The sequence below is a fragment of the Mus caroli genome, chromosome 4 (assembly GCF_900094665.2).
Source record: "Mus caroli chromosome 4, CAROLI_EIJ_v1.1, whole genome shotgun sequence".
NCBI lineage: Eukaryota > Metazoa > Chordata > Mammalia > Rodentia > Muridae > Mus > Mus caroli.
The window spans coordinates 91,967,900-91,986,039 of record NC_034573.1 but is presented as its reverse complement, the minus strand read 5'-3'; the positions used below and the strand labels follow the sequence as shown (position 1 = coordinate 91,986,039).

The 18,140-nt window shown below is 38.6% G+C and overlaps 2 protein-coding genes across 7 annotated transcripts in view; one reads left to right on the top strand and one right to left on the bottom strand.

Annotated features, from left to right (window-relative positions):
- The window catches only part of Efcab7 (EF-hand calcium binding domain 7), a 51,614-nt gene extending 37,061 nt beyond the window's left edge, over positions 1-14,553 (bottom strand). Inside the window, exons 1-4 of one of the 4 annotated variants that reach the window (XM_021159712.2) lie at positions 14,326-14,553; positions 12,314-12,501; positions 1,647-1,858; positions 613-699 (exon numbers count right to left, since the gene is read on the bottom strand). In XM_021159712.2, the coding sequence (XP_021015371.1) occupies positions 613-699; positions 1,647-1,858; positions 12,314-12,500 (486 nt within the window). In that variant the 5' untranslated portion in view covers position 12,501; positions 14,326-14,553. Of the gene's footprint in view, positions 1-612; positions 700-1,646; positions 1,859-12,313; positions 12,505-13,177; positions 14,306-14,325 lie in introns of those variants that run through there. The other 3 variants (XM_021159714.2, XM_029476087.1, XM_029476088.1) reach the window with 3 other exon arrangements.
- Positions 14,554-14,563: 10 nt separating this feature from the next.
- The window catches only part of Itgb3bp (integrin subunit beta 3 binding protein), a 58,081-nt gene continuing 54,504 nt past the window's right edge, over positions 14,564-18,140 (top strand). For all 3 annotated transcript variants that reach the window (XR_002377713.2, XM_029476090.1, XM_021159715.2), the window contains exon 1: positions 14,564-14,797. Coding sequence is in view for 2 of the 3 variants with exons in the window: in XM_029476090.1 (XP_029331950.1) it covers positions 14,793-14,797 (5 nt within the window). In the remaining variant the exon portion in view is untranslated. The remainder of the gene's footprint in view (positions 14,798-18,140) is intronic.

Here is an 18,140-nt window from a genome sequence, read left to right as displayed (position 1 = left end):
CACATGGTATTTTTAGGAGGTTTCACATGTGCTCACACATGGTATTTTTTGGAGGTTTCACATGTGCTCACACATGGTATTTTTAGGAGGTTTCACATGTGCTCACACATGGTATTTTTTGGAGGTTTCACATGTGCTCACACATGGTATTTTTTGGAGGTTTCACATGTGCTCACACATGGTGTTTGGCATCAGATTTCAGAGCATTTCATATTTTACCTGTTCAGATTCGAGATGTTGCCCTACATTAATTTTATATCATCAGATCATAACTGTGGCATTCAAGAGGATAAATTGAAAGTATAATGGGTATATAGCACACATCTGTGCCCTTGCCATTATTAAAATAACAGTCATCTAGGGGCTGGAGTTGATCTTCATGTATGTTTAGTATGTGTGTCTAGCATGTATGAGGCCTGGGGTTGAATACAACAATAACAAGCTGCTTGTTGGATGAGGTCCAATTGTTTCACAATATGCATAGGTCAAAAGCACCTTTGCATACACTATAAATATATATCATTTTCTCAGTTATACCTTAGCAGCATTGAGGAAAATTAAAAGTAATTCTCTATAGAGTATGCAAGTTCATATCGATATGGACTTATTTACCTTAACGTAGTCAAACTTTCCATTAGCATTTATATCAGCCAAATTTATAACAGCATTCACTTCTTCCTGAGTCATCTTCTCACCTCTCTAAAAGTAAAATAAGATTTATTTTAAAACAAGTAAGTAATGCTTTGTTATTTACAGTGATTGTATTATTCAATAATTCACATATTCATAAAAATATTTTTTTCATTTATGATAGTTTCATTATGAATACCTTACTGACCTGAAATTTACTATAAAGACCAGGCCGACCTGGAACTCACAGAGATCTGCCGGCCTCTGTCTCCTAAGTGCTGGGATTACAGGCATGGGTTACCGTTCCCAGTTGGAAATACACTTTAATCTCTTCTACAAATAAGTTTGAATATCTGATTTCATTGGAAGTCAGAATGAGGATTATATTAAGCAATAATGAGATTATATTAAATAAAATTTCACAACATTTTGTGAAAATATCCTTAATTTCTATTTTAAAATTTATATTACAGACTCTATAATAGTGGATATTGAGGAAAGTAATAACATCTTCTAAAAGTATTCGAAAAACAAAATATGGTAAGCTTGGTGGTGCACACCTTTAATCCAAGCACAGGAAGGCAGAGGCAGGGGGATCTCTGAGTTCAAGGCCAGCCTGGTCTACAAAGCCAGTTCCAAAACAGCCAGGGCTATACAGAGTAACCTGTCATAAAAATACAAACAAAACAACAAAAAAAACAGAAACAAAATTATTTCTAATCATATTTATACTTATTTTCCTTTACTAATCCATAAAGGACTCATTATGGATTTTCCAAGTTCTCAGCAGTAAAGAATTGCATAGGCATAAAGGAGACTGAAACATAGGCTCAATGCTTTACTTTCTCTTTTATTTACAAAGCACTTTTGACGGAGGATTGCAAATGCTTTATAAACACTGCATGCCACTTATTGCACCTGTTGAGAGAATGCTTACTTAAATGTGGATTTGAGTAGCCAAAGCTTGACTCCAGTTGCTTTACAAACATACACAGCATAAGTCTCCCAGGTCTTACCTTTGTTAGATATTTATGAAGGTCAGAGTGTAGAATAGCGCCATCATCATTTACATCTAATTTTTTAAATGATTTTAGCAATTCTGCTTTTGAAGTAGGCTTTTCCTTGCTTAAAATTATACAAAAATCATCAAAATTTAGTTTGGCAGTTTGAGGAGTCCAATACTTATTAATGGTCTTTTGGGATGGATTTCTTCCTGCATGTTGAAGAGCTGCCCAATTTAAAAAAGTATAAGTTACTATAACATTTGGAATTGATATTTGAGTATTCTTTTTTTTTCAATCCCTATATATTATTAAGCAAGTCCAATATATGTTAGTACATCACCATTAGTGTTGATTATAAAGTTAATTCAATGTATGCTTCATTCTCTAATATATATATATAGTGTAGAATAGCGCCACTCTTTAGCTGGTAGGCATATATATATATATATATATATATATATATATATATATATATATGGTGCCACAGGGTAAACTGAGTCAGGCAGCAAGGTGTGGCATCAACAATTGAGGTCAGTGCTTATAGCAGCTGACCAGGGCTGACAGGGGTTGATCCTGACAGCAAGATCAATCGGGGCTGCTGACTATGGCAGCCAGTGATTAGAGAGAAAAGGGGCGGGGACCAACAGAGAGAGAGAGAGAGAGAGAGAGAGAGAGAGAGAGAGAGAGAGAGAGAGAGAATAAAGCAAAGGCAGGCTCCAGTGTTGTTTTTGTTTCTTTTGTTTTGTTTTGTTTCTCTTAACCCTTTTTATACCCCTTAAGACAAAGTTTTTCTACTTAGGAAAAAAATTTCCTCATAGCTACAAGTTACACATTTTCTAAAAACAATCGCCACAAAAGGATATTTTTCAAAATCAGATTGAAAGCATTACATGAGAGGAAATTACAACAGGATTACAGATTATGTGTTCCTTTTTTGAAATTTATATCTCACTAAACAATTCTCATTTATCTTTCGACAAGCTCACTGTGAGCCCAAAGCAATAATTCTTTTGCCGTAGATTAACAAAGTTTAAGCAGACCAAGTCTATAGTAGCAAATTTCTCACTGTTCTTGGTTGACAATGATCTGTACTTACTAAGGAATACAGTATTGCCTTAGGCCTTAATTTTAAAGTCTTGATCAGCTAGGGCTAGTGAGATGGCACAGTAGATGAAGGGACTTGTCACCAGGCTGAAAACCTTAGTTCTCCCTCTAGGATCCACACAGTGGGAAGAACCAACTCCCACAAATTGTTCTCTGACCTCTGTAAGCTTTGGCATGTGCATGTATGCACAAAGAAGCACCACTCAGGGAAGCATGAGCATATGTGCACACATGCACACACACATAAACATACTTAATAAACGCAGTAATTTTAGGAAGCATCCACTTGTAATTATGACTGTTAGAAACCAAGGAAAGCTGCTCACACTTGGACAGAGTATCACAGAGACACAACCATCATATGGATTTCATTTCTACCTGTATCTTTTTATCTGTAAGAGTTACAACCTCTGAAAGAATCTGTGCATTTACATATGTCACACAACACTAAACACAATTATAGATACCTTGTTCAGTTAAATACAAGAGATGTAATGATTTGTGAATAAACTTCTACATATTACTTTTATAACTGTCTATAATGAAGTAATGAGTTTCTGAACCACCATAAGGGAAAAATCATTAAATTTGTAAAGCTATATGTGTTTTGAATTGTGTTACCAACTTTTCTTATAAAACATTTCTATTTTGGGTAGGAATATATATGTGAATCATAAATCAACATTAAAATGATTATCTAAATTTTAATCTAATGCAGTTTAGTAAATACAAGGCAATTCAGAGACATACCCATAAAGAAATAGAAACTACAGCAACATAATAAATACAAACCTTTGAGTCAATTACTGGGCACTCATTGTATCAAATAATATATAGGGTGATTTTGTTTTCCAGAGAAACAAAACATTTTTGGGTCCAAAGTTCTGTGATATAACTGCAAATTCTACATTTTTAAAAATATATTGCATCTTATGTATTTATTATTGCAGTTATTGTCATTGTTTCTTCTTCTTCTTATTATTATTATTAGTAGTAGTAGTAGTATCTGTGTCTATACATGCACATACCACAGCAGAAAGTTGGAGTTCAGATGACAACTGGTAATTGGTTCTATCCTTCCCCCATGTGGGTTCTTGGGACTGAACTCAAGTCCTCAAGCTTTGTGGCAAGCACCTCTACCCATTGAGCTGTTTCTCTGGCCCACGTAAAGTCTACATGTTAAGTGTAATACTGCTACTTATAGCGATGACTTCTGTTTGAAAAAACACTTTGAAAAAGACACTTTCCCATCCTCCAGTTTGTGTCAATGCACTGCACTTAGGCGACTAAAACACACCAGGAGGGAAACAAGAATCACAGCAGCAGATTCAATCTTTTAATATCATTTATTGTGCTTGTGGGGTGTGTGCATGTACGTGCGTGTAATTTGTTTTCTCTGTCCACTCTGTGGGTCCCAGGGATGCAGCGCCAGTTGTCAAGTTTGACAGTACCCTTAGCCACTGAGTTATGTCATGGTCCTGCACACAGCAGTTTTCATTGTAGTGCCTGCCATCATCTATCTACTTAGAAGACCTTTATGGAAATGGATAGCATTGTACTTTTTTTTCACATTTTGGATACAGACAAAAATCCTTGATTATTATGCTGCCCTAGGAATAAAGAATAAGTATTTGCCAGTATGTAAACAAAAAATCCATAATTCATCTGCCAACAGAATTAGAGAAATGTCACATACATTTAGGAATCCATCCCCAGTCAACTTTACCAACTAGAATGGGCAATAATCAACAACCTAAATGAAATGGTAATTTGAAGGCTGAAAATCTGCTGGAGAAGGAAATTATTTTGGTCAAGACTTAGAAAAACCATCTTACAACTCTCAGAAATAGGACCTCTGCAAACACACTCGCTGCTATCTCCAGTAACAAAGGAAATTTGTTCCATGTCGTCCTTGTTCATGCTGTGTCGTTTCCCCACCCCAGGTCATCACCTCACGTCCTCCTGCTTAGAACCTCTACTATAGCCCAGGCTGGCCTCAAACTTAAGATAATCCTCCTGCTTCAGCTTCCTGAGGGCTGCTGGCATGATGAGCTGCACCTCATGCCTAGCTACGATAGTTACCACAAAAGAGTCTTCCAGGCACTGATTTCTGAAATGCTGAGGATTAGACTCTGGACTTGTGCAAATGTTCCTACACTAAGCTTGAGCGCTAGCTTTAAAAACTATTAATTTAAAAATAATTGTCTCAAAATAAAGCCAAAATATGTTCTTAGAAGTAGCTATCTCTACATCTGATAAGTTGTAACTAACTATAGATGTTTAAAGACTGACATCTATATATTGATCTTTGGTTTACAGTTTACTTAAGCTTTTCCATGTATCTGTACTGCATTGTGCTACTGGGTCTGACTCTGAATGGAAATGTCAGACCATATATGTTAAGGGCTAAGGGCAGAAGTATACAGGAAAAAGAGCAGTAAGAAAGACACGTCCTAACACACATTACCCTTTTGTGAACACTATCTCTAGCCCAACAGTTCAACAAAGAACATTCCACTTTAAACCAAAACCACAGGTAGCACTGGAGATGCTATAACTGTGTTTTCTACCCAGGTAATTTCACAGGACCTGCAGTATGTTATTAACACATATTAATTGATTAACAATTCAAGTACTATACCAAAGCAAGCTGTACTAAAAGTTTTCAACTTAACAAATTTATTGTCTATTTTCAAAAGAAAAAGAGCTCAGGTATTTTAGCAACAGCAGCAAATTGGAGTTTTAATTAACTGGATCTCTGCCTATACTGTTTAATATATGCCAACTAAATACAAATATTTAAAATTCAAGATGGAACTTTGCTAATTTTAATATTATATAAGTCAAAGTAAAATTATGCATATTTTAAAAATGGCTTACATTATGCACATTTGTTTTAAAACTATTTAATAAATCTCTTATTTAGATAGCAATATATGCTAATCTTATCAATTTTTAATCATTCCTCCAAATTAATTTTCTCAGAAAGATCATATACATAAAAACTTAAGACATTTCTGCAGAAACATGGCAGAATTTTAGTTTAAGGAAATTACTTCTAAAGAAGGCAAAGAATTCTGTGCCCTCTGCTCATGTTAGCCTTGGTAAAACTGCCAAGAGTCATCTGCATGCCCTTCTGTCATCATTCACCACTTGCTCCTGAGCAAACACTACCAGCATCCAGACCTCCAAGTCATCTGACAGCCTAGCCTTGTAAGGCTCAAACTCAGTGATCTGGAAGACTTTTGCAACCAAAAAAATTTTTAAATATGATAATAGGTAGAATAAGAAATGAAACTTCCTAACTCTTAATTCTCTTCTGAAACTTCATTCATCTCTAGTTATTTTTTTTACAGTCATTAGATTCAAGTTTAGCATATTTGTTAGCTTTTCTTTAATGTAGGTCAAAATTCAGACTAGTGGGTGCTGGAGAAGTGGCTCAATGGTTGAGTACTGGCTGCCTTTTCAGAGGACTTGGGTTCAATTCCCAGTACCTACAAGGCAACTCACAACTGTCTGTTACTCCAAGGGATATGCATGTTCATGCAGGGAAAACACTGATACATAAAACAAAAGAAATAAATCAGTTTAAAAATAGTCTTTAAAAAAATCAGACTAGTAAGACAAATGACAGAAATGTTTTTATTTTATTATTATAAATAAAAACCACCACACCAACAGGTATGCCTACCTGGTCCCCCACCCTGCTCCCCACTTCCATTTTCCAGCCCACAGCTTTGCAGGCATTCTCTGAGGCCTGCTGGCCCCACTGACAATGAGGTAAGACCCCCTCAACCCCTCAACCCCTACCTGCCAGGTCCCTCTGGGGCACGCCCAGCAGCAGTGAGCTGCACCCTGTTCCCTATGTTCCATTTTTCAGGCCACAACTCTGCCTGCATTCCTAGAAACCTGCCAGCACCAGCAACAACCGATGGCTAAAGGCCAACATAAGAACAAAAGTAACAAGAACCAGGGCAATATGGCACCACCCCCCAAAAGAAGGGAAGCACACACACTACCAACAACAACATCAAAACAAGAATTAGCAGTCATTGGTCTTTAATATCTCTCAATATCAATAGACTCAATTCCCCAATAAAGACACAGTCTATCAGAATGGATGTGAAAACAGGATCTATCATTATGCTGCATAATCACACTCACACACACACACACACACACACACACACACACACACACAAGCACACGCATGCCTCAACATCCAAGACAGACCTTACGGTAAAGGGCTGGAAAAGATTTCCAAGCAAACAGACCCAAGAAGCAAGCTGGAATAGCCAATTATCTAATAAAATAGACTTCCAACCAAAATTAATCAAAAGAGATGGAGAAGGACACTTCATACTAATCAAGGGAAAGTCCACCAAGATGATGTCTCAATTCTAAATAAATATCTATGCTGCAAATGCAAGGGCACCCACATTCATAAGAGAAACATAACTAAAGCTGAAATCACACACTGAACCACACATATCAATAGTAGGAGACTTCAACACTGTGCTTTCACCAATGGACAGGTCATCCAGATAGAAACTAAGTAATGTAAAATAATGGAACTAACAGATATTATGACTTAAATAGACCTAACAGATATCAATAGAACATTTTACCCAAACACCAAAATATATACCTTCTCCAAATTGACCATATACTGGGTCACAAAAAATGTCCCACCATGCCACAGGGTCCCATGTTCCACTATGTTCATAGCAGCCTTATTTGTGATAGCCAGAAGCTGGAAACAAGCTAGATGTCCCATGGGAGAAGAATGGATACAAAAAATGTGGTTCATTTACACAATGGAATACTACTCAGCTATTAAGAATGAGGATACCCTGACTTTTGCAGGCAAACGGATAGAACTAGAAAATATCATCCTGAGTGAGGTAACTCAGACAAAAGGACATGCATGGTATTTACTCACTAATAAGTGGATATTAGCCAAAAGGTACAGAATACCCAGAATACAATTAACAGAATTCAAGAAGGTTAATAAGCTCAAGGGCCCAAGTGAGGATTCCTCTCTCCAACTTGGGAGGGAGAAGAAAGCAATCACAGGAGGGAGGAGGGAGGGAGGGACCTGGTTGGGAAAGGGGAGAGGGGGGGGGGGAAGAGGGAACATGATCAAGTATTGGGTAGGGGAAACAGAACTGAGGCCCTGAGGGTCAGCAGAAAGAATAGAAACAATCAACCTTGGGAGGTAGGAGGTGTGGGGGGACCCTCTAGAATGTACCAGAGACCTGGAAGGTGAGAGGGTCTCAGGACTCAAAGGGAGGCCCTACAGTAGGAAGAGGAAATTTGTAGAGCCCACCTCCAGTAGAAAGACGGGGCATCAAGTGGAGGGATAGGGTTGCCATCCCAGTCAAAAACTCTGACCCAGAGTTCCTGTCTGAAAGAACTGCAGGGACAAAAATGGAGAAGAGCCTGAGGAAAGGGAGGTCCAGCGACAGGCCCAAATTGGGATCCAGTTCAAGAGGAGGGTCCAAGGCCTCACACTATTACTGAGGCTATGGAGTGCTCACAAAAAGGGGCCTATCATGACTGCCCTCTGAAAGACCCAATAAGCAGCTGAAAATGTCAGATGCAGATATTTATACCCAACCAATGGACAGAAGCTGCTGACTCCCATAGTTAAATTAGGGAAAAACTGGAAGAAGCTGAGAAGGATGACCCTATAAGACTAGCAGACTCAACTAACCTGGAACCCCAAGATCTCTCAGATACTGAGCCACCAACCAGGCAGCATACACCAGCTGATATGAGGCCCTCAACACATATACAGCAAATGACTGCTGGGTATGGATTCAATCAGAGAAGATGCACCTAACCCTCAATCAGAGAAGATGCACCTAAGACTGAAGGCCCCAGGGAGTGGGGAGATCTGGTGGGGTGGGAGTGAGGGGTATGGGGACATCCTTGTAGAGACAGGGAGCAGGAGTCAGAGGGTGGGCTGGGAGGGAGATAAAGTCTGGACTGTAAAAAAAAAAAAAAAGATTAAATTAAAAAAATTTTTTTTAAAAGAGAGAAAAAAAAAAGTCTTGGAAAGATAAGAGAATACAAGGCACATATCTAAACACAATAAAAGCAATATACAGCAAACCAATAGCCAACATCAAATTAACAGGAGAGAAACTTGAAGCAATTACACTAAAGTTGGGAACAAAACATAACTGCATATCTACTCAATATAGTACTTGAAGTTTTAGCTAGAGCAATAAAACAACAAAAAGAAATCAAGGGGAATACAAGTTGGAGACAAAGAAGTCAAAGTATTGCTATTCATGGATGATATGATAGTACACATAAGTGACTCCAAAAATTCTACCAGTGAACTCCTACAATCGATAAACACCTTCAGCAAAATGACTGGATACAAAATTAACTTAAAAAAAAAATCAGTAGCCTTCCTTTATACAAATGATAAACAGGCTGAGACTGAAATTAAGGCAGCAATATCCCTCACAACAGCCACAAATAATATAAAATATCTTGGTGTAACTGTAACCAAGCAAGTGAAAGACCTGTATGACAAGAGTTTCACATCTTTGAAGAAAGAAATTAAAGAAGATAACAGAAGATGGAAAGATCTCCCATGCTCATGGATCAGGATTAACATAGTAAAATAGCCATCCTACCAAAAGCAATCTACATATTCAACAGAATTCCCATCAAAATTCCAACACAATTCTTTTTTAAAAATTTATTTATTTATTATTTATATTAGTATACTGTGGCTGTCTTTAGACACTCAAGAAGAGGGCATCAAATTTTATTGCAGATGGTTGTGAGCTACCATGTGTTTGCTGGGAATTGAACTCAAGACCTCTGTAAGAGCAGTCAGTGCTCTTACCTGCTGAGTCATCTCTCCAGCTCCCAACACAATTCTTTACAGACTTTGAAAGAACAATGCTCAACTTTATATAGAAAAAAAAAAAAAAAAAAAAAACTCCAGGATAGCTAAAACAATCCTGTTCAATAAAGAACTTCTGGAGGTATCACCATCCCTGATTTCAAGCTCTACCCCAGAGAAACAGTAAAAAAATACTGCATGGTATTGGTACAGAAACAGAAAAGTTAATCAATGGGATTGAATTGAAGAACCAGAAGCAAATCCACATACCTAAGGACTCTTGATTTTTGACAAAGAAGCCAAAACTATACAGTGGAAAAAAGAAAACATCTTCAACAAATGGTGCTGGTCTAACTGAATGTCTGCATGTAAAAGAATGCAAATAGATCTATATCTATCATCCTGCACAAAACTCAGGTCTCAGCAGATCAAAGACCTCAACATAAAACTGGAAACACTAATCCTGATAGAAGAGACGTGGAGAATAGCTTTGAAGGCACTAGCACAGAAAATTTCCTGAATAAAGCACCAATAGCTCAGACACTAAGCTCCACAATTAATAAATGAAACCTCAGGAAACTGAGAAGCTTCTGTAAGGCTAAAAACCCTGTCAAAAGGACAAAAAAGCAGCCTACAGATGGGAAAAGGTTTTCACCAACTTCATATTTGACAAAGGGCTGATATCAAAAATGCATAAAGGACTCAAGAAACTAGGCATCAATGAACCAAATAACACAATTAAAAATGGGGTACAGCTATAAACAGAATTCTCAAAAAAGCAATCTTTAATGGCCACGGAATCCTTAAAAGAAATGTTGAACATCTTTAGTCATCAAGGAAATGCAAATCAAAACAACTCTGAGATTCCAGCACATGTTGAAGAGGATGTGGAGCAAGGGAAACACTCCTCCATTGCTGGTGGGAGTGAAAACTTCTACAACCACTTTGGAAATCAATTTGGCAGTTTCTCAGAAAACTGAAAAGATCTACCTCAAGACCTAGCTATACCATTCCTGGGCATATATCCAAAAGAAGCTCCATCATACCACAAGGACACCTGCACAACTATGTTTTTAGCAGCTTTTTTCATAATAGTCAGAAACTGGAAACAACCTAGATGTCCCTCAACTGAAGAATGGATAAAGAGAATGTGGTACATTTACACAATGTTGTATTATTCAGCCATTAAAAACAGTGACATCAAGAAATCTTCAGGCTAATGGAACTAGAAAAGATCATCCTGAGTGAGGTAACTCAGACCCAGAAAGGCAAATATGGTAGGTACTCATGTTTAAGTGGATATTAGTTATAAAGTACAGGATAACCATGCTACAGACCACAGACCCAAAGAAGCTAAGAAACAAGGAGAGCCTAAGGGTGCAAGCTTGAATCTCACTGAGAAGGGGAAACAGATTAGACACTGGTGGTGGTGAAAGGAGGAGACTGGATGGAGGAGGAGATGGGGATGGAAACAGAAGGGATGAGGTGGGGGGAAGACAGGAGAGAGTATTAGGGCAGACAACTGCACTGGGGGAGGCATCTCTGGGATGAGCTAGAAACCTAGGACAATGGAAACTCCTAGGAATCTGTGAGGGCAACCCTAGCTAAGACTCCTAGCAATGGGGGATATATGGAGCTGGAATCATGATCATCTCCTGTTCCCAGGCAAGAATTCCAGTGAAGGATAAGACACCAACCCAGCCACAAAACCTTAAACCCACAATTTGTCCTGCCTACAGGATGTGCAGGGGTAGGTGATGAAGCAGAATTTGAGGGAAGAGTCAACCAAGTGACTGGCCCAGCTTGAGACTCATGCCACGAGAGGGAGCCCACCCCGACACTACTGATGCTAGTCTGCTATACTTGCAGGCAGGAGCCTAGCATTAACATCGTCAGAGGGGCTTCACCCAGCAACTGTTGGAAGTTGATACAGAGACCTACAGCCCAACACTGAATGGAGCTTGGAGAATCCTGTGAAGAGGGATGAAGGATTGAGGGAGATAGAGGGGTCAAAGACACCACAAGAAAACCTACAGAGTCAGCTGACCTGGGCCGATGGGGGATCATGGAGACTGAAGCACCAGAGAGCATGAACAGGCCGGACCCAGGCCCTCTACACATATGTAGCAGATGTGCAGCTAGGTCTTCATGTGGGACCCTAAAGTTGAAGTGGGGGCTGTATGTGACTACACTGTCTGCCTTTGGATCCCTTTCCCCTAACTGGGCTGCTTTGTCTGGCCTCAGTGAAAGAGGATGCACCCAGTCTTGCTGTGGCTTGATATGCCAGGGTTGGTTGATGTCCATGGGAGGCCTCCCCTTTTCTAGGGAGAAAGGGAGGAGGGGGTGGGTGAAGAGGGAAGGGCAGGTGAGAGGGAAAAACTGGGGAGGAGAGGAGGAAAGAGAATTTAAATTTTTTAAAGTAATAAAATAAGGGAAATAATTCAATTGAAAAAACAGCAACAATACCAACTCATAAGCAGTAACTGATGGAAAATTTGAATACACAATCCTCTCTCTGTGTATATGTGTGTGTAAATAGATGAGAGATATGTATAAAATTTGGAAGATAAACAGCTATTGTTTCTTAAAATTCTTTTGCTTGTTTCATTGTGAAATTAGAATGATTTGATGATGTAATTTTAATTCAAACTTTTCATTCTATTAACTTTAATAAATAAGAGAAAATGTTCAACTTCAAAAAATTTACCTAGGTAAAGTTGATCTTTAGAAATAATGTTTTCCAAGCTGCTTTTGAAGATAGTTAAGTAGGCGGCTCTACAGTTCATATAAAACACCTCCTCTTCAGTTAGTGGGAATTTCTTCGTGCGAGGACTCCCTGAAAGCAGTGGGTTCTGAGTACCCAAAGCTGCATCACATCCAGGGTTGCTGGCCATTCTGCTAGAAAAGAATGAAATTTTTTTACTTTAGTCGATGTAAATCACCTAAAATGCAAATGTGCCACCATGGGGTGGAGTACTAGGGTATTAAAGTTTGTATGTATAGAATTAAAAAGATAAATATTATAACATCTCTATGAACTTAAATGTTAAGTAGAATAAATCCTTAATAACTGATTTCTAATTATAGATAGATATACATACTGTATATAATTTCTCAAATATACAATGATATCCTAAAGAACAATGATGTAGCATAATCCAAAAGAATCAGAACAAAGAAAATGCATACATGCATCATCTCAAAATAAGACTTCAGGGGAGAGTTCACAGGGTTGTTAAGATTACAGCAGTTCACAAATGTGAAACATATAGAATACTTCAGGACACACAAATGCTAAAGAAAACATACATGGAGTGAAATTCCCCAACAGTGAGGTTTTTTATGCAAATCAACTGCAGTTGGATCCACCCATAGCAGGATTAACTATCATTTCATTCACATTTCTATAATACAGCTCATGTCAAATCACTGAATATTTGAAGTTTCACGGATTACATTGGGCTTTATAAAGTTCCTTTACTAGTAATAATATTTAGTGTCTATACAGCATGTCTGCTCATAAGACATTAATATACAATCAAACGTCTTATTTAATCCTTTCTACACTGACCAGGAACTTTTTGTCCATTTTGCAGATGATGAAATTGAGGGACAGAGATGTCACCCAGTCAGCGGTAATTTGTGAAATTTCAGTCATTTCTTCTTTTAATGTGGATGAAGGTTTATTGAACAAAGGCTACTATGCAGTGTAAAATTGTTCTGGTGGTCTAATGGCTTCCAACATTGCTTTATCCTGCGTTGACTTCTAAAAATACATTCCAATCTAATAAATTGAATAGTTCAAGTTGAACACTAAGATGACACAGGTAGGGTCCCCTTCAGGACTCATTGGATTCATACTCAGGAGGCCTAAATCACCGGCACCTTCTTGAATTATGTAGGTCTTTTACACTTGGGAAAGAAAGATAATAATCGCTTATCATGGATGAAGTACCCTATTTATAATACACAGACCGCCTGCCTGACACTTTCATATTACACCAGATTTAGAAGGACCCCATAGGGATGTGGTGTCACAGTCTGGTTACTGCAAATTGGTATCACCATAATTAAACATCGGTTTTAAACACATATGCGTGCGTGCCATCTCACAAACGGGAAAGAAAACTATTCCAGTAAGGAAGAACAAGCACTCGGTTTACAGCAAGCAATTTTAAAACATTTTTAAGGATCTTCTTCAAGTGTTCCTTCCAAATGGGGTTATTCTCACATGAAAATCCCTGGGCAGAAATGTTCCAGAATTCTATTCTTTCCCATCCTGTGAAGACAGTCTAAACTGAAGCTTAAATATATAATTGCATCCCTAGGGCTCGGAAACCACCTTTTATTTAAAATTCTAGCCCAAGTCTGAGACAGGGGCCTGGAGAGTATATTGTAGCAAACGGCCCCATAAATAACTAGGCACACAATAAGCAGGAAAAATAAACTGTTAAAAGCGCCTAAGGCGTCTAAAGGGCCGAGTGAAAACAGAGAGCCATCCAGTCACCGTCGCTGCACCGTGAAACAGTCACAACTAATCCCAGACAATCTCTCTCCTTTTTTTGTACTCCTCTGGCCACGATGCTGCATCCCCTTGTGTGTTTCGGGACATGCACAGGCTCTTAAGAGGACACAGAAGTAAACGTAGCAGATGGGAGAGGCGGCCGCACAATGAAGAGCAGAGCGAGCGACAGAGCAAGAGAGAGGCTTGGTGGCTACCTAATTTCAGCTCACAAACCAAGAAGAGCAGCCAATTTTCGTGAGTAGATCCGCGAACCTCTCGGCGCAACCGGACAGACCTCCGCCTTTTTTAGATTACCATAGCAACTGCGCCTCGCCGCCACCGGAAATAAGAGGCAGAGCACCTTCCAAACGCTCCGACCAGAGATTTGTGGACCATTGACCGAGAGAGAACAGCCATGGCATTGTAGCTTATCTGTTGCGAGGCTGGTATGTCCACAATAGTGAGGAGGGTCGTGCGTTGCACGCGGCTGGGGCTAAATGGATTCTGGCCTTAGATTCCCTGCACCATTTCCTTGCACACGTTCGGGCTCTTTCTCGCCCGGAGACTGTTTCCGGCGAACTGCGTACGGGGTGACACCTCATCCAGCGCTTACTACGCGGGCTTTTTATGCTTCCGCGTTTGCGGTTTCTCAGTTGGTTCTGTCCCGCAACGGAGTCCCGAAATGCCGTAGGTATCCCTTCCCCAGACGTTGCTGTTTTGTGGGCCCTCTATGAGCAAAAAGAGTATGCAGGAAGAGTATGCCGTCCCATGGTCACTTTGTCTTTTCTATTTCTATAAACTTTTCTCTGTTGACAGCGTCGGGATGCTTGGTATTCCCATCCTACCTCTACCCTTCCAACACTTCTTTGACTCTTAAAACCTCGCATCATTGTGTAAGCTGCGGGCTAAATTTGAGTAATGTCTAACTTGAAATAACTTAGAGCTAACAGACTAAGAATGAAACAGTATATTAAGTAAACATGTCTCTGTAATTTGTAGAACTTTTAAATGCTTGTTAAGCATTTGTGTAGTGAGTTCATTGAAACTCGGGAGAGATTTCATGGACTGAATGGATTTCAGGCGCTGAAAGATTCTTAAGATTCTCACTTAGTAACTCAGTAATAAGTGATTTACTTTTCTTACTTATAAAAATAAGCTTGAAAAAAATAAAAAGTAGGTTTGTATTGGATCATCTTTAAATTACAGCCCAACTCCCAATAATGTGATTACCGAAAATGACCATAGTAGAGATGTGGTATTGTGCTAGACGATCTTGTATTCTCCTACCCTTCCGCTATCCTATATAGGCTAAATAAAGCACAGTTAGCGGTTGTATAAACAGGTTTTTTTGTTTTTTGTTTGTTTGTTTGTTTGTTTTTAAACAGGGTCTTTTTAAAGAATTTGAGGGAGGAGGAAGACCTAACTCTTGTAATACTTCTTCGCTACCCCCATACCAGGCTGGTTTAGGTACTTCCTGCTAGGGTAACATTTTCCTGTTTGAGTAAAATGCAAACTAAGATATTATCGGGGATACTTGTGTAAGATGTGAGCTGACATAAAAGAAGGAGGACCTTCGGAAATAACAATATTTATTAACTCACCATTCTAAAAAGGTTTATCTTTTAATGCATTAGAAAAATGGCTATTATAATATTGCTGGCAAAGATGATGGAACAAAACTTAAGCAGGAAAAGAATGAAAATGAGTTTGGTGTGTAAACTATGTTCCTGATCTGTTTACAGAAGTGAGGAACCAAAATCTATTGGAAGTGGATACTTTTCTGGCAACTGGCAACTTTAATATATGAGTAGATGTTGTTATATTAGAAGAGTTTCATGTATCTGACAAGAAGTACATTGACATCCTATATTTTTAGCAGTTGTGTTGGTTGGTCCATTTTTTCTAAAGAATTGGGGGCTTGTATAACCCAGGCTGATCTTAAACTCACTTTGTAGCTGAAGAAAACAACAAACTTTTAATTTTCCGTCCACCTCCCCCCAGTGCTGGGATTGCATACCGCCCACTATTTATGCAGTGAGTGCTGGGGGTCCAACCTCAAGCTTTGTGAATAGTAAGTGAGCCCTGTACCTGATGAACTACATCCTAAACCCAGCTTTGCTGCCAATGTTGTTTTAGCAAAGAGATTAAAGCCATCATAATAATTTCAGGTATGAAGCATAGTCCCGCTGTAGCACAGTGGTTCGCAACCTGTGGGTTATGACCCCTTTGGTGGTTGCAGCATTAGAAAGGCTGAGAACCACTGCTTTAGGAGCAGCGTCCCGTCTGTGTTAGTGAGATGCTTTGTTTTTAAATGTGATAAACTATGAAGTCGAAGTGGTACTAATAGAAATCTTGGGAAGTTCTTTTAAAAGATAGCTAAAAAAAAACCAAAACATTTTTTTTTATAATGTAGATGAGTGTTTTGCCTGCATGTATGTATATGAATCACTTACATGCCTGGTACCCAGGGAGGCCAGAAGAGAGCATCATATGCCCCAGAACTGGAGTCAGAGATGATAATGAGCCACCATACAGTTGCTGAGAACTGAACCCCAGTCTTCTGTCAGGGCAGCAAGTGCTCCTAACTTCTGAGCCATCTCTCCATTCCCAGAAACTGGAATGATTTTCAGTGATGTTGAAATGATGACGTTTTGGTATGCAATTGTGGAAAGGTGTAATCTGTACTCACTCATAATTTTCTTTATATTTGACTGGAAAATAACATTCTATTCTTTATATATATATATATATATATATATATATATATAAACGCAAATGGGGAAATAAGTGTAGCCTGAATGAATCTAAAATAAGTGGAAAGGAATAAATTAATGAAGATACAATGGTTAGAATTTTAAAAACAGTGACTGAAGAACAGATTCGTAGGAAGACTGCATACAGCCTTTAAGGTTTAAAGGCAAGCAAAATAAGCAGTTGTTTGGGCTTATGTATGCCTGTGCTAAGATTATAGCAAAAGCAAAAGATTATGTCCGATAGCAGGGACATGGCATAAGATTCACCTTAATGCTTGCCACATGGGGGAGGTGGGCTGGAGAAGGAACAGTCGGGTGTGCGCAGTCATGGTGCTGCTGCTTCTTAGTGTGATGAAATCTTTGCTTGCTTGCTTTGATAATTTGAATATCATTTTTTTTTTAGTAGTAGGGATCACCACAAAATTAAATTGTTTTACATTTTGTTTGTTTTTTGTTTCGATTTAGAGATTATCCATTTTATGTTCTCAGTAAGTACAGTTTCTCTAAGAGCCTTTGGCCCTTTTTCAAAAAGAGAAGCTGGTGAGTCAACTAATTGCTGCTCCTGATTTCTTTCGTCTCCCCAAGCAAATGTGCTCTTGTTTTCTATGTGTGTTCTCAAGCCAGAGGCAACATGATTAATCTAGGTTGCAACCTTGACTCTTAGACTTGAGGTGGAAAAATAACTTGGACTAAAGCACCAGGGTTCTCAATCCTCATGAATAGAAGAGTTGGTTGAAAATATTAAGTGATTGATAAAGTTGCTGTTAAAAAAAAAAAAATTATCCGAAGACGGATGTGATGGTGGTACCTGTAAACACAGTGCTTTGGAGCTAGAGGCAGGAGGATGGGATCAGGAGTTTAAGGCTAAAATCAGGTTCAGACTTAAAAGGGGGCTATCGAGAACAGCTGCTTTAGACTATATGGAGAAATTTTACACCACATCTTTGCTTACATATTACTAACGTCAAGTGAAACAGCTTTTACTATTACATTTCCATTGAGTCTTTCCCAACCCCCGCATCTTCATTTATAAATTTCCCAGTACCTTTACCTAGCCTTTCTAATTAATGTGTATTATCATGCTGCTTCAGCCAAACAGAGTCTGTTTCTATGAGAATTAACTTAATTCTGTTCCAAAGATTAAAAAAAATAGAATAGCATTAGTGTTGGAGTTTCTTTTTTTTTTTTGATTTTTAATATTTTTATTACATATTTTCCTCAATTACATTTCCAATGCTATCCCAAAAGTCCCCCATAGCGCCCCCCACTTCCCTACC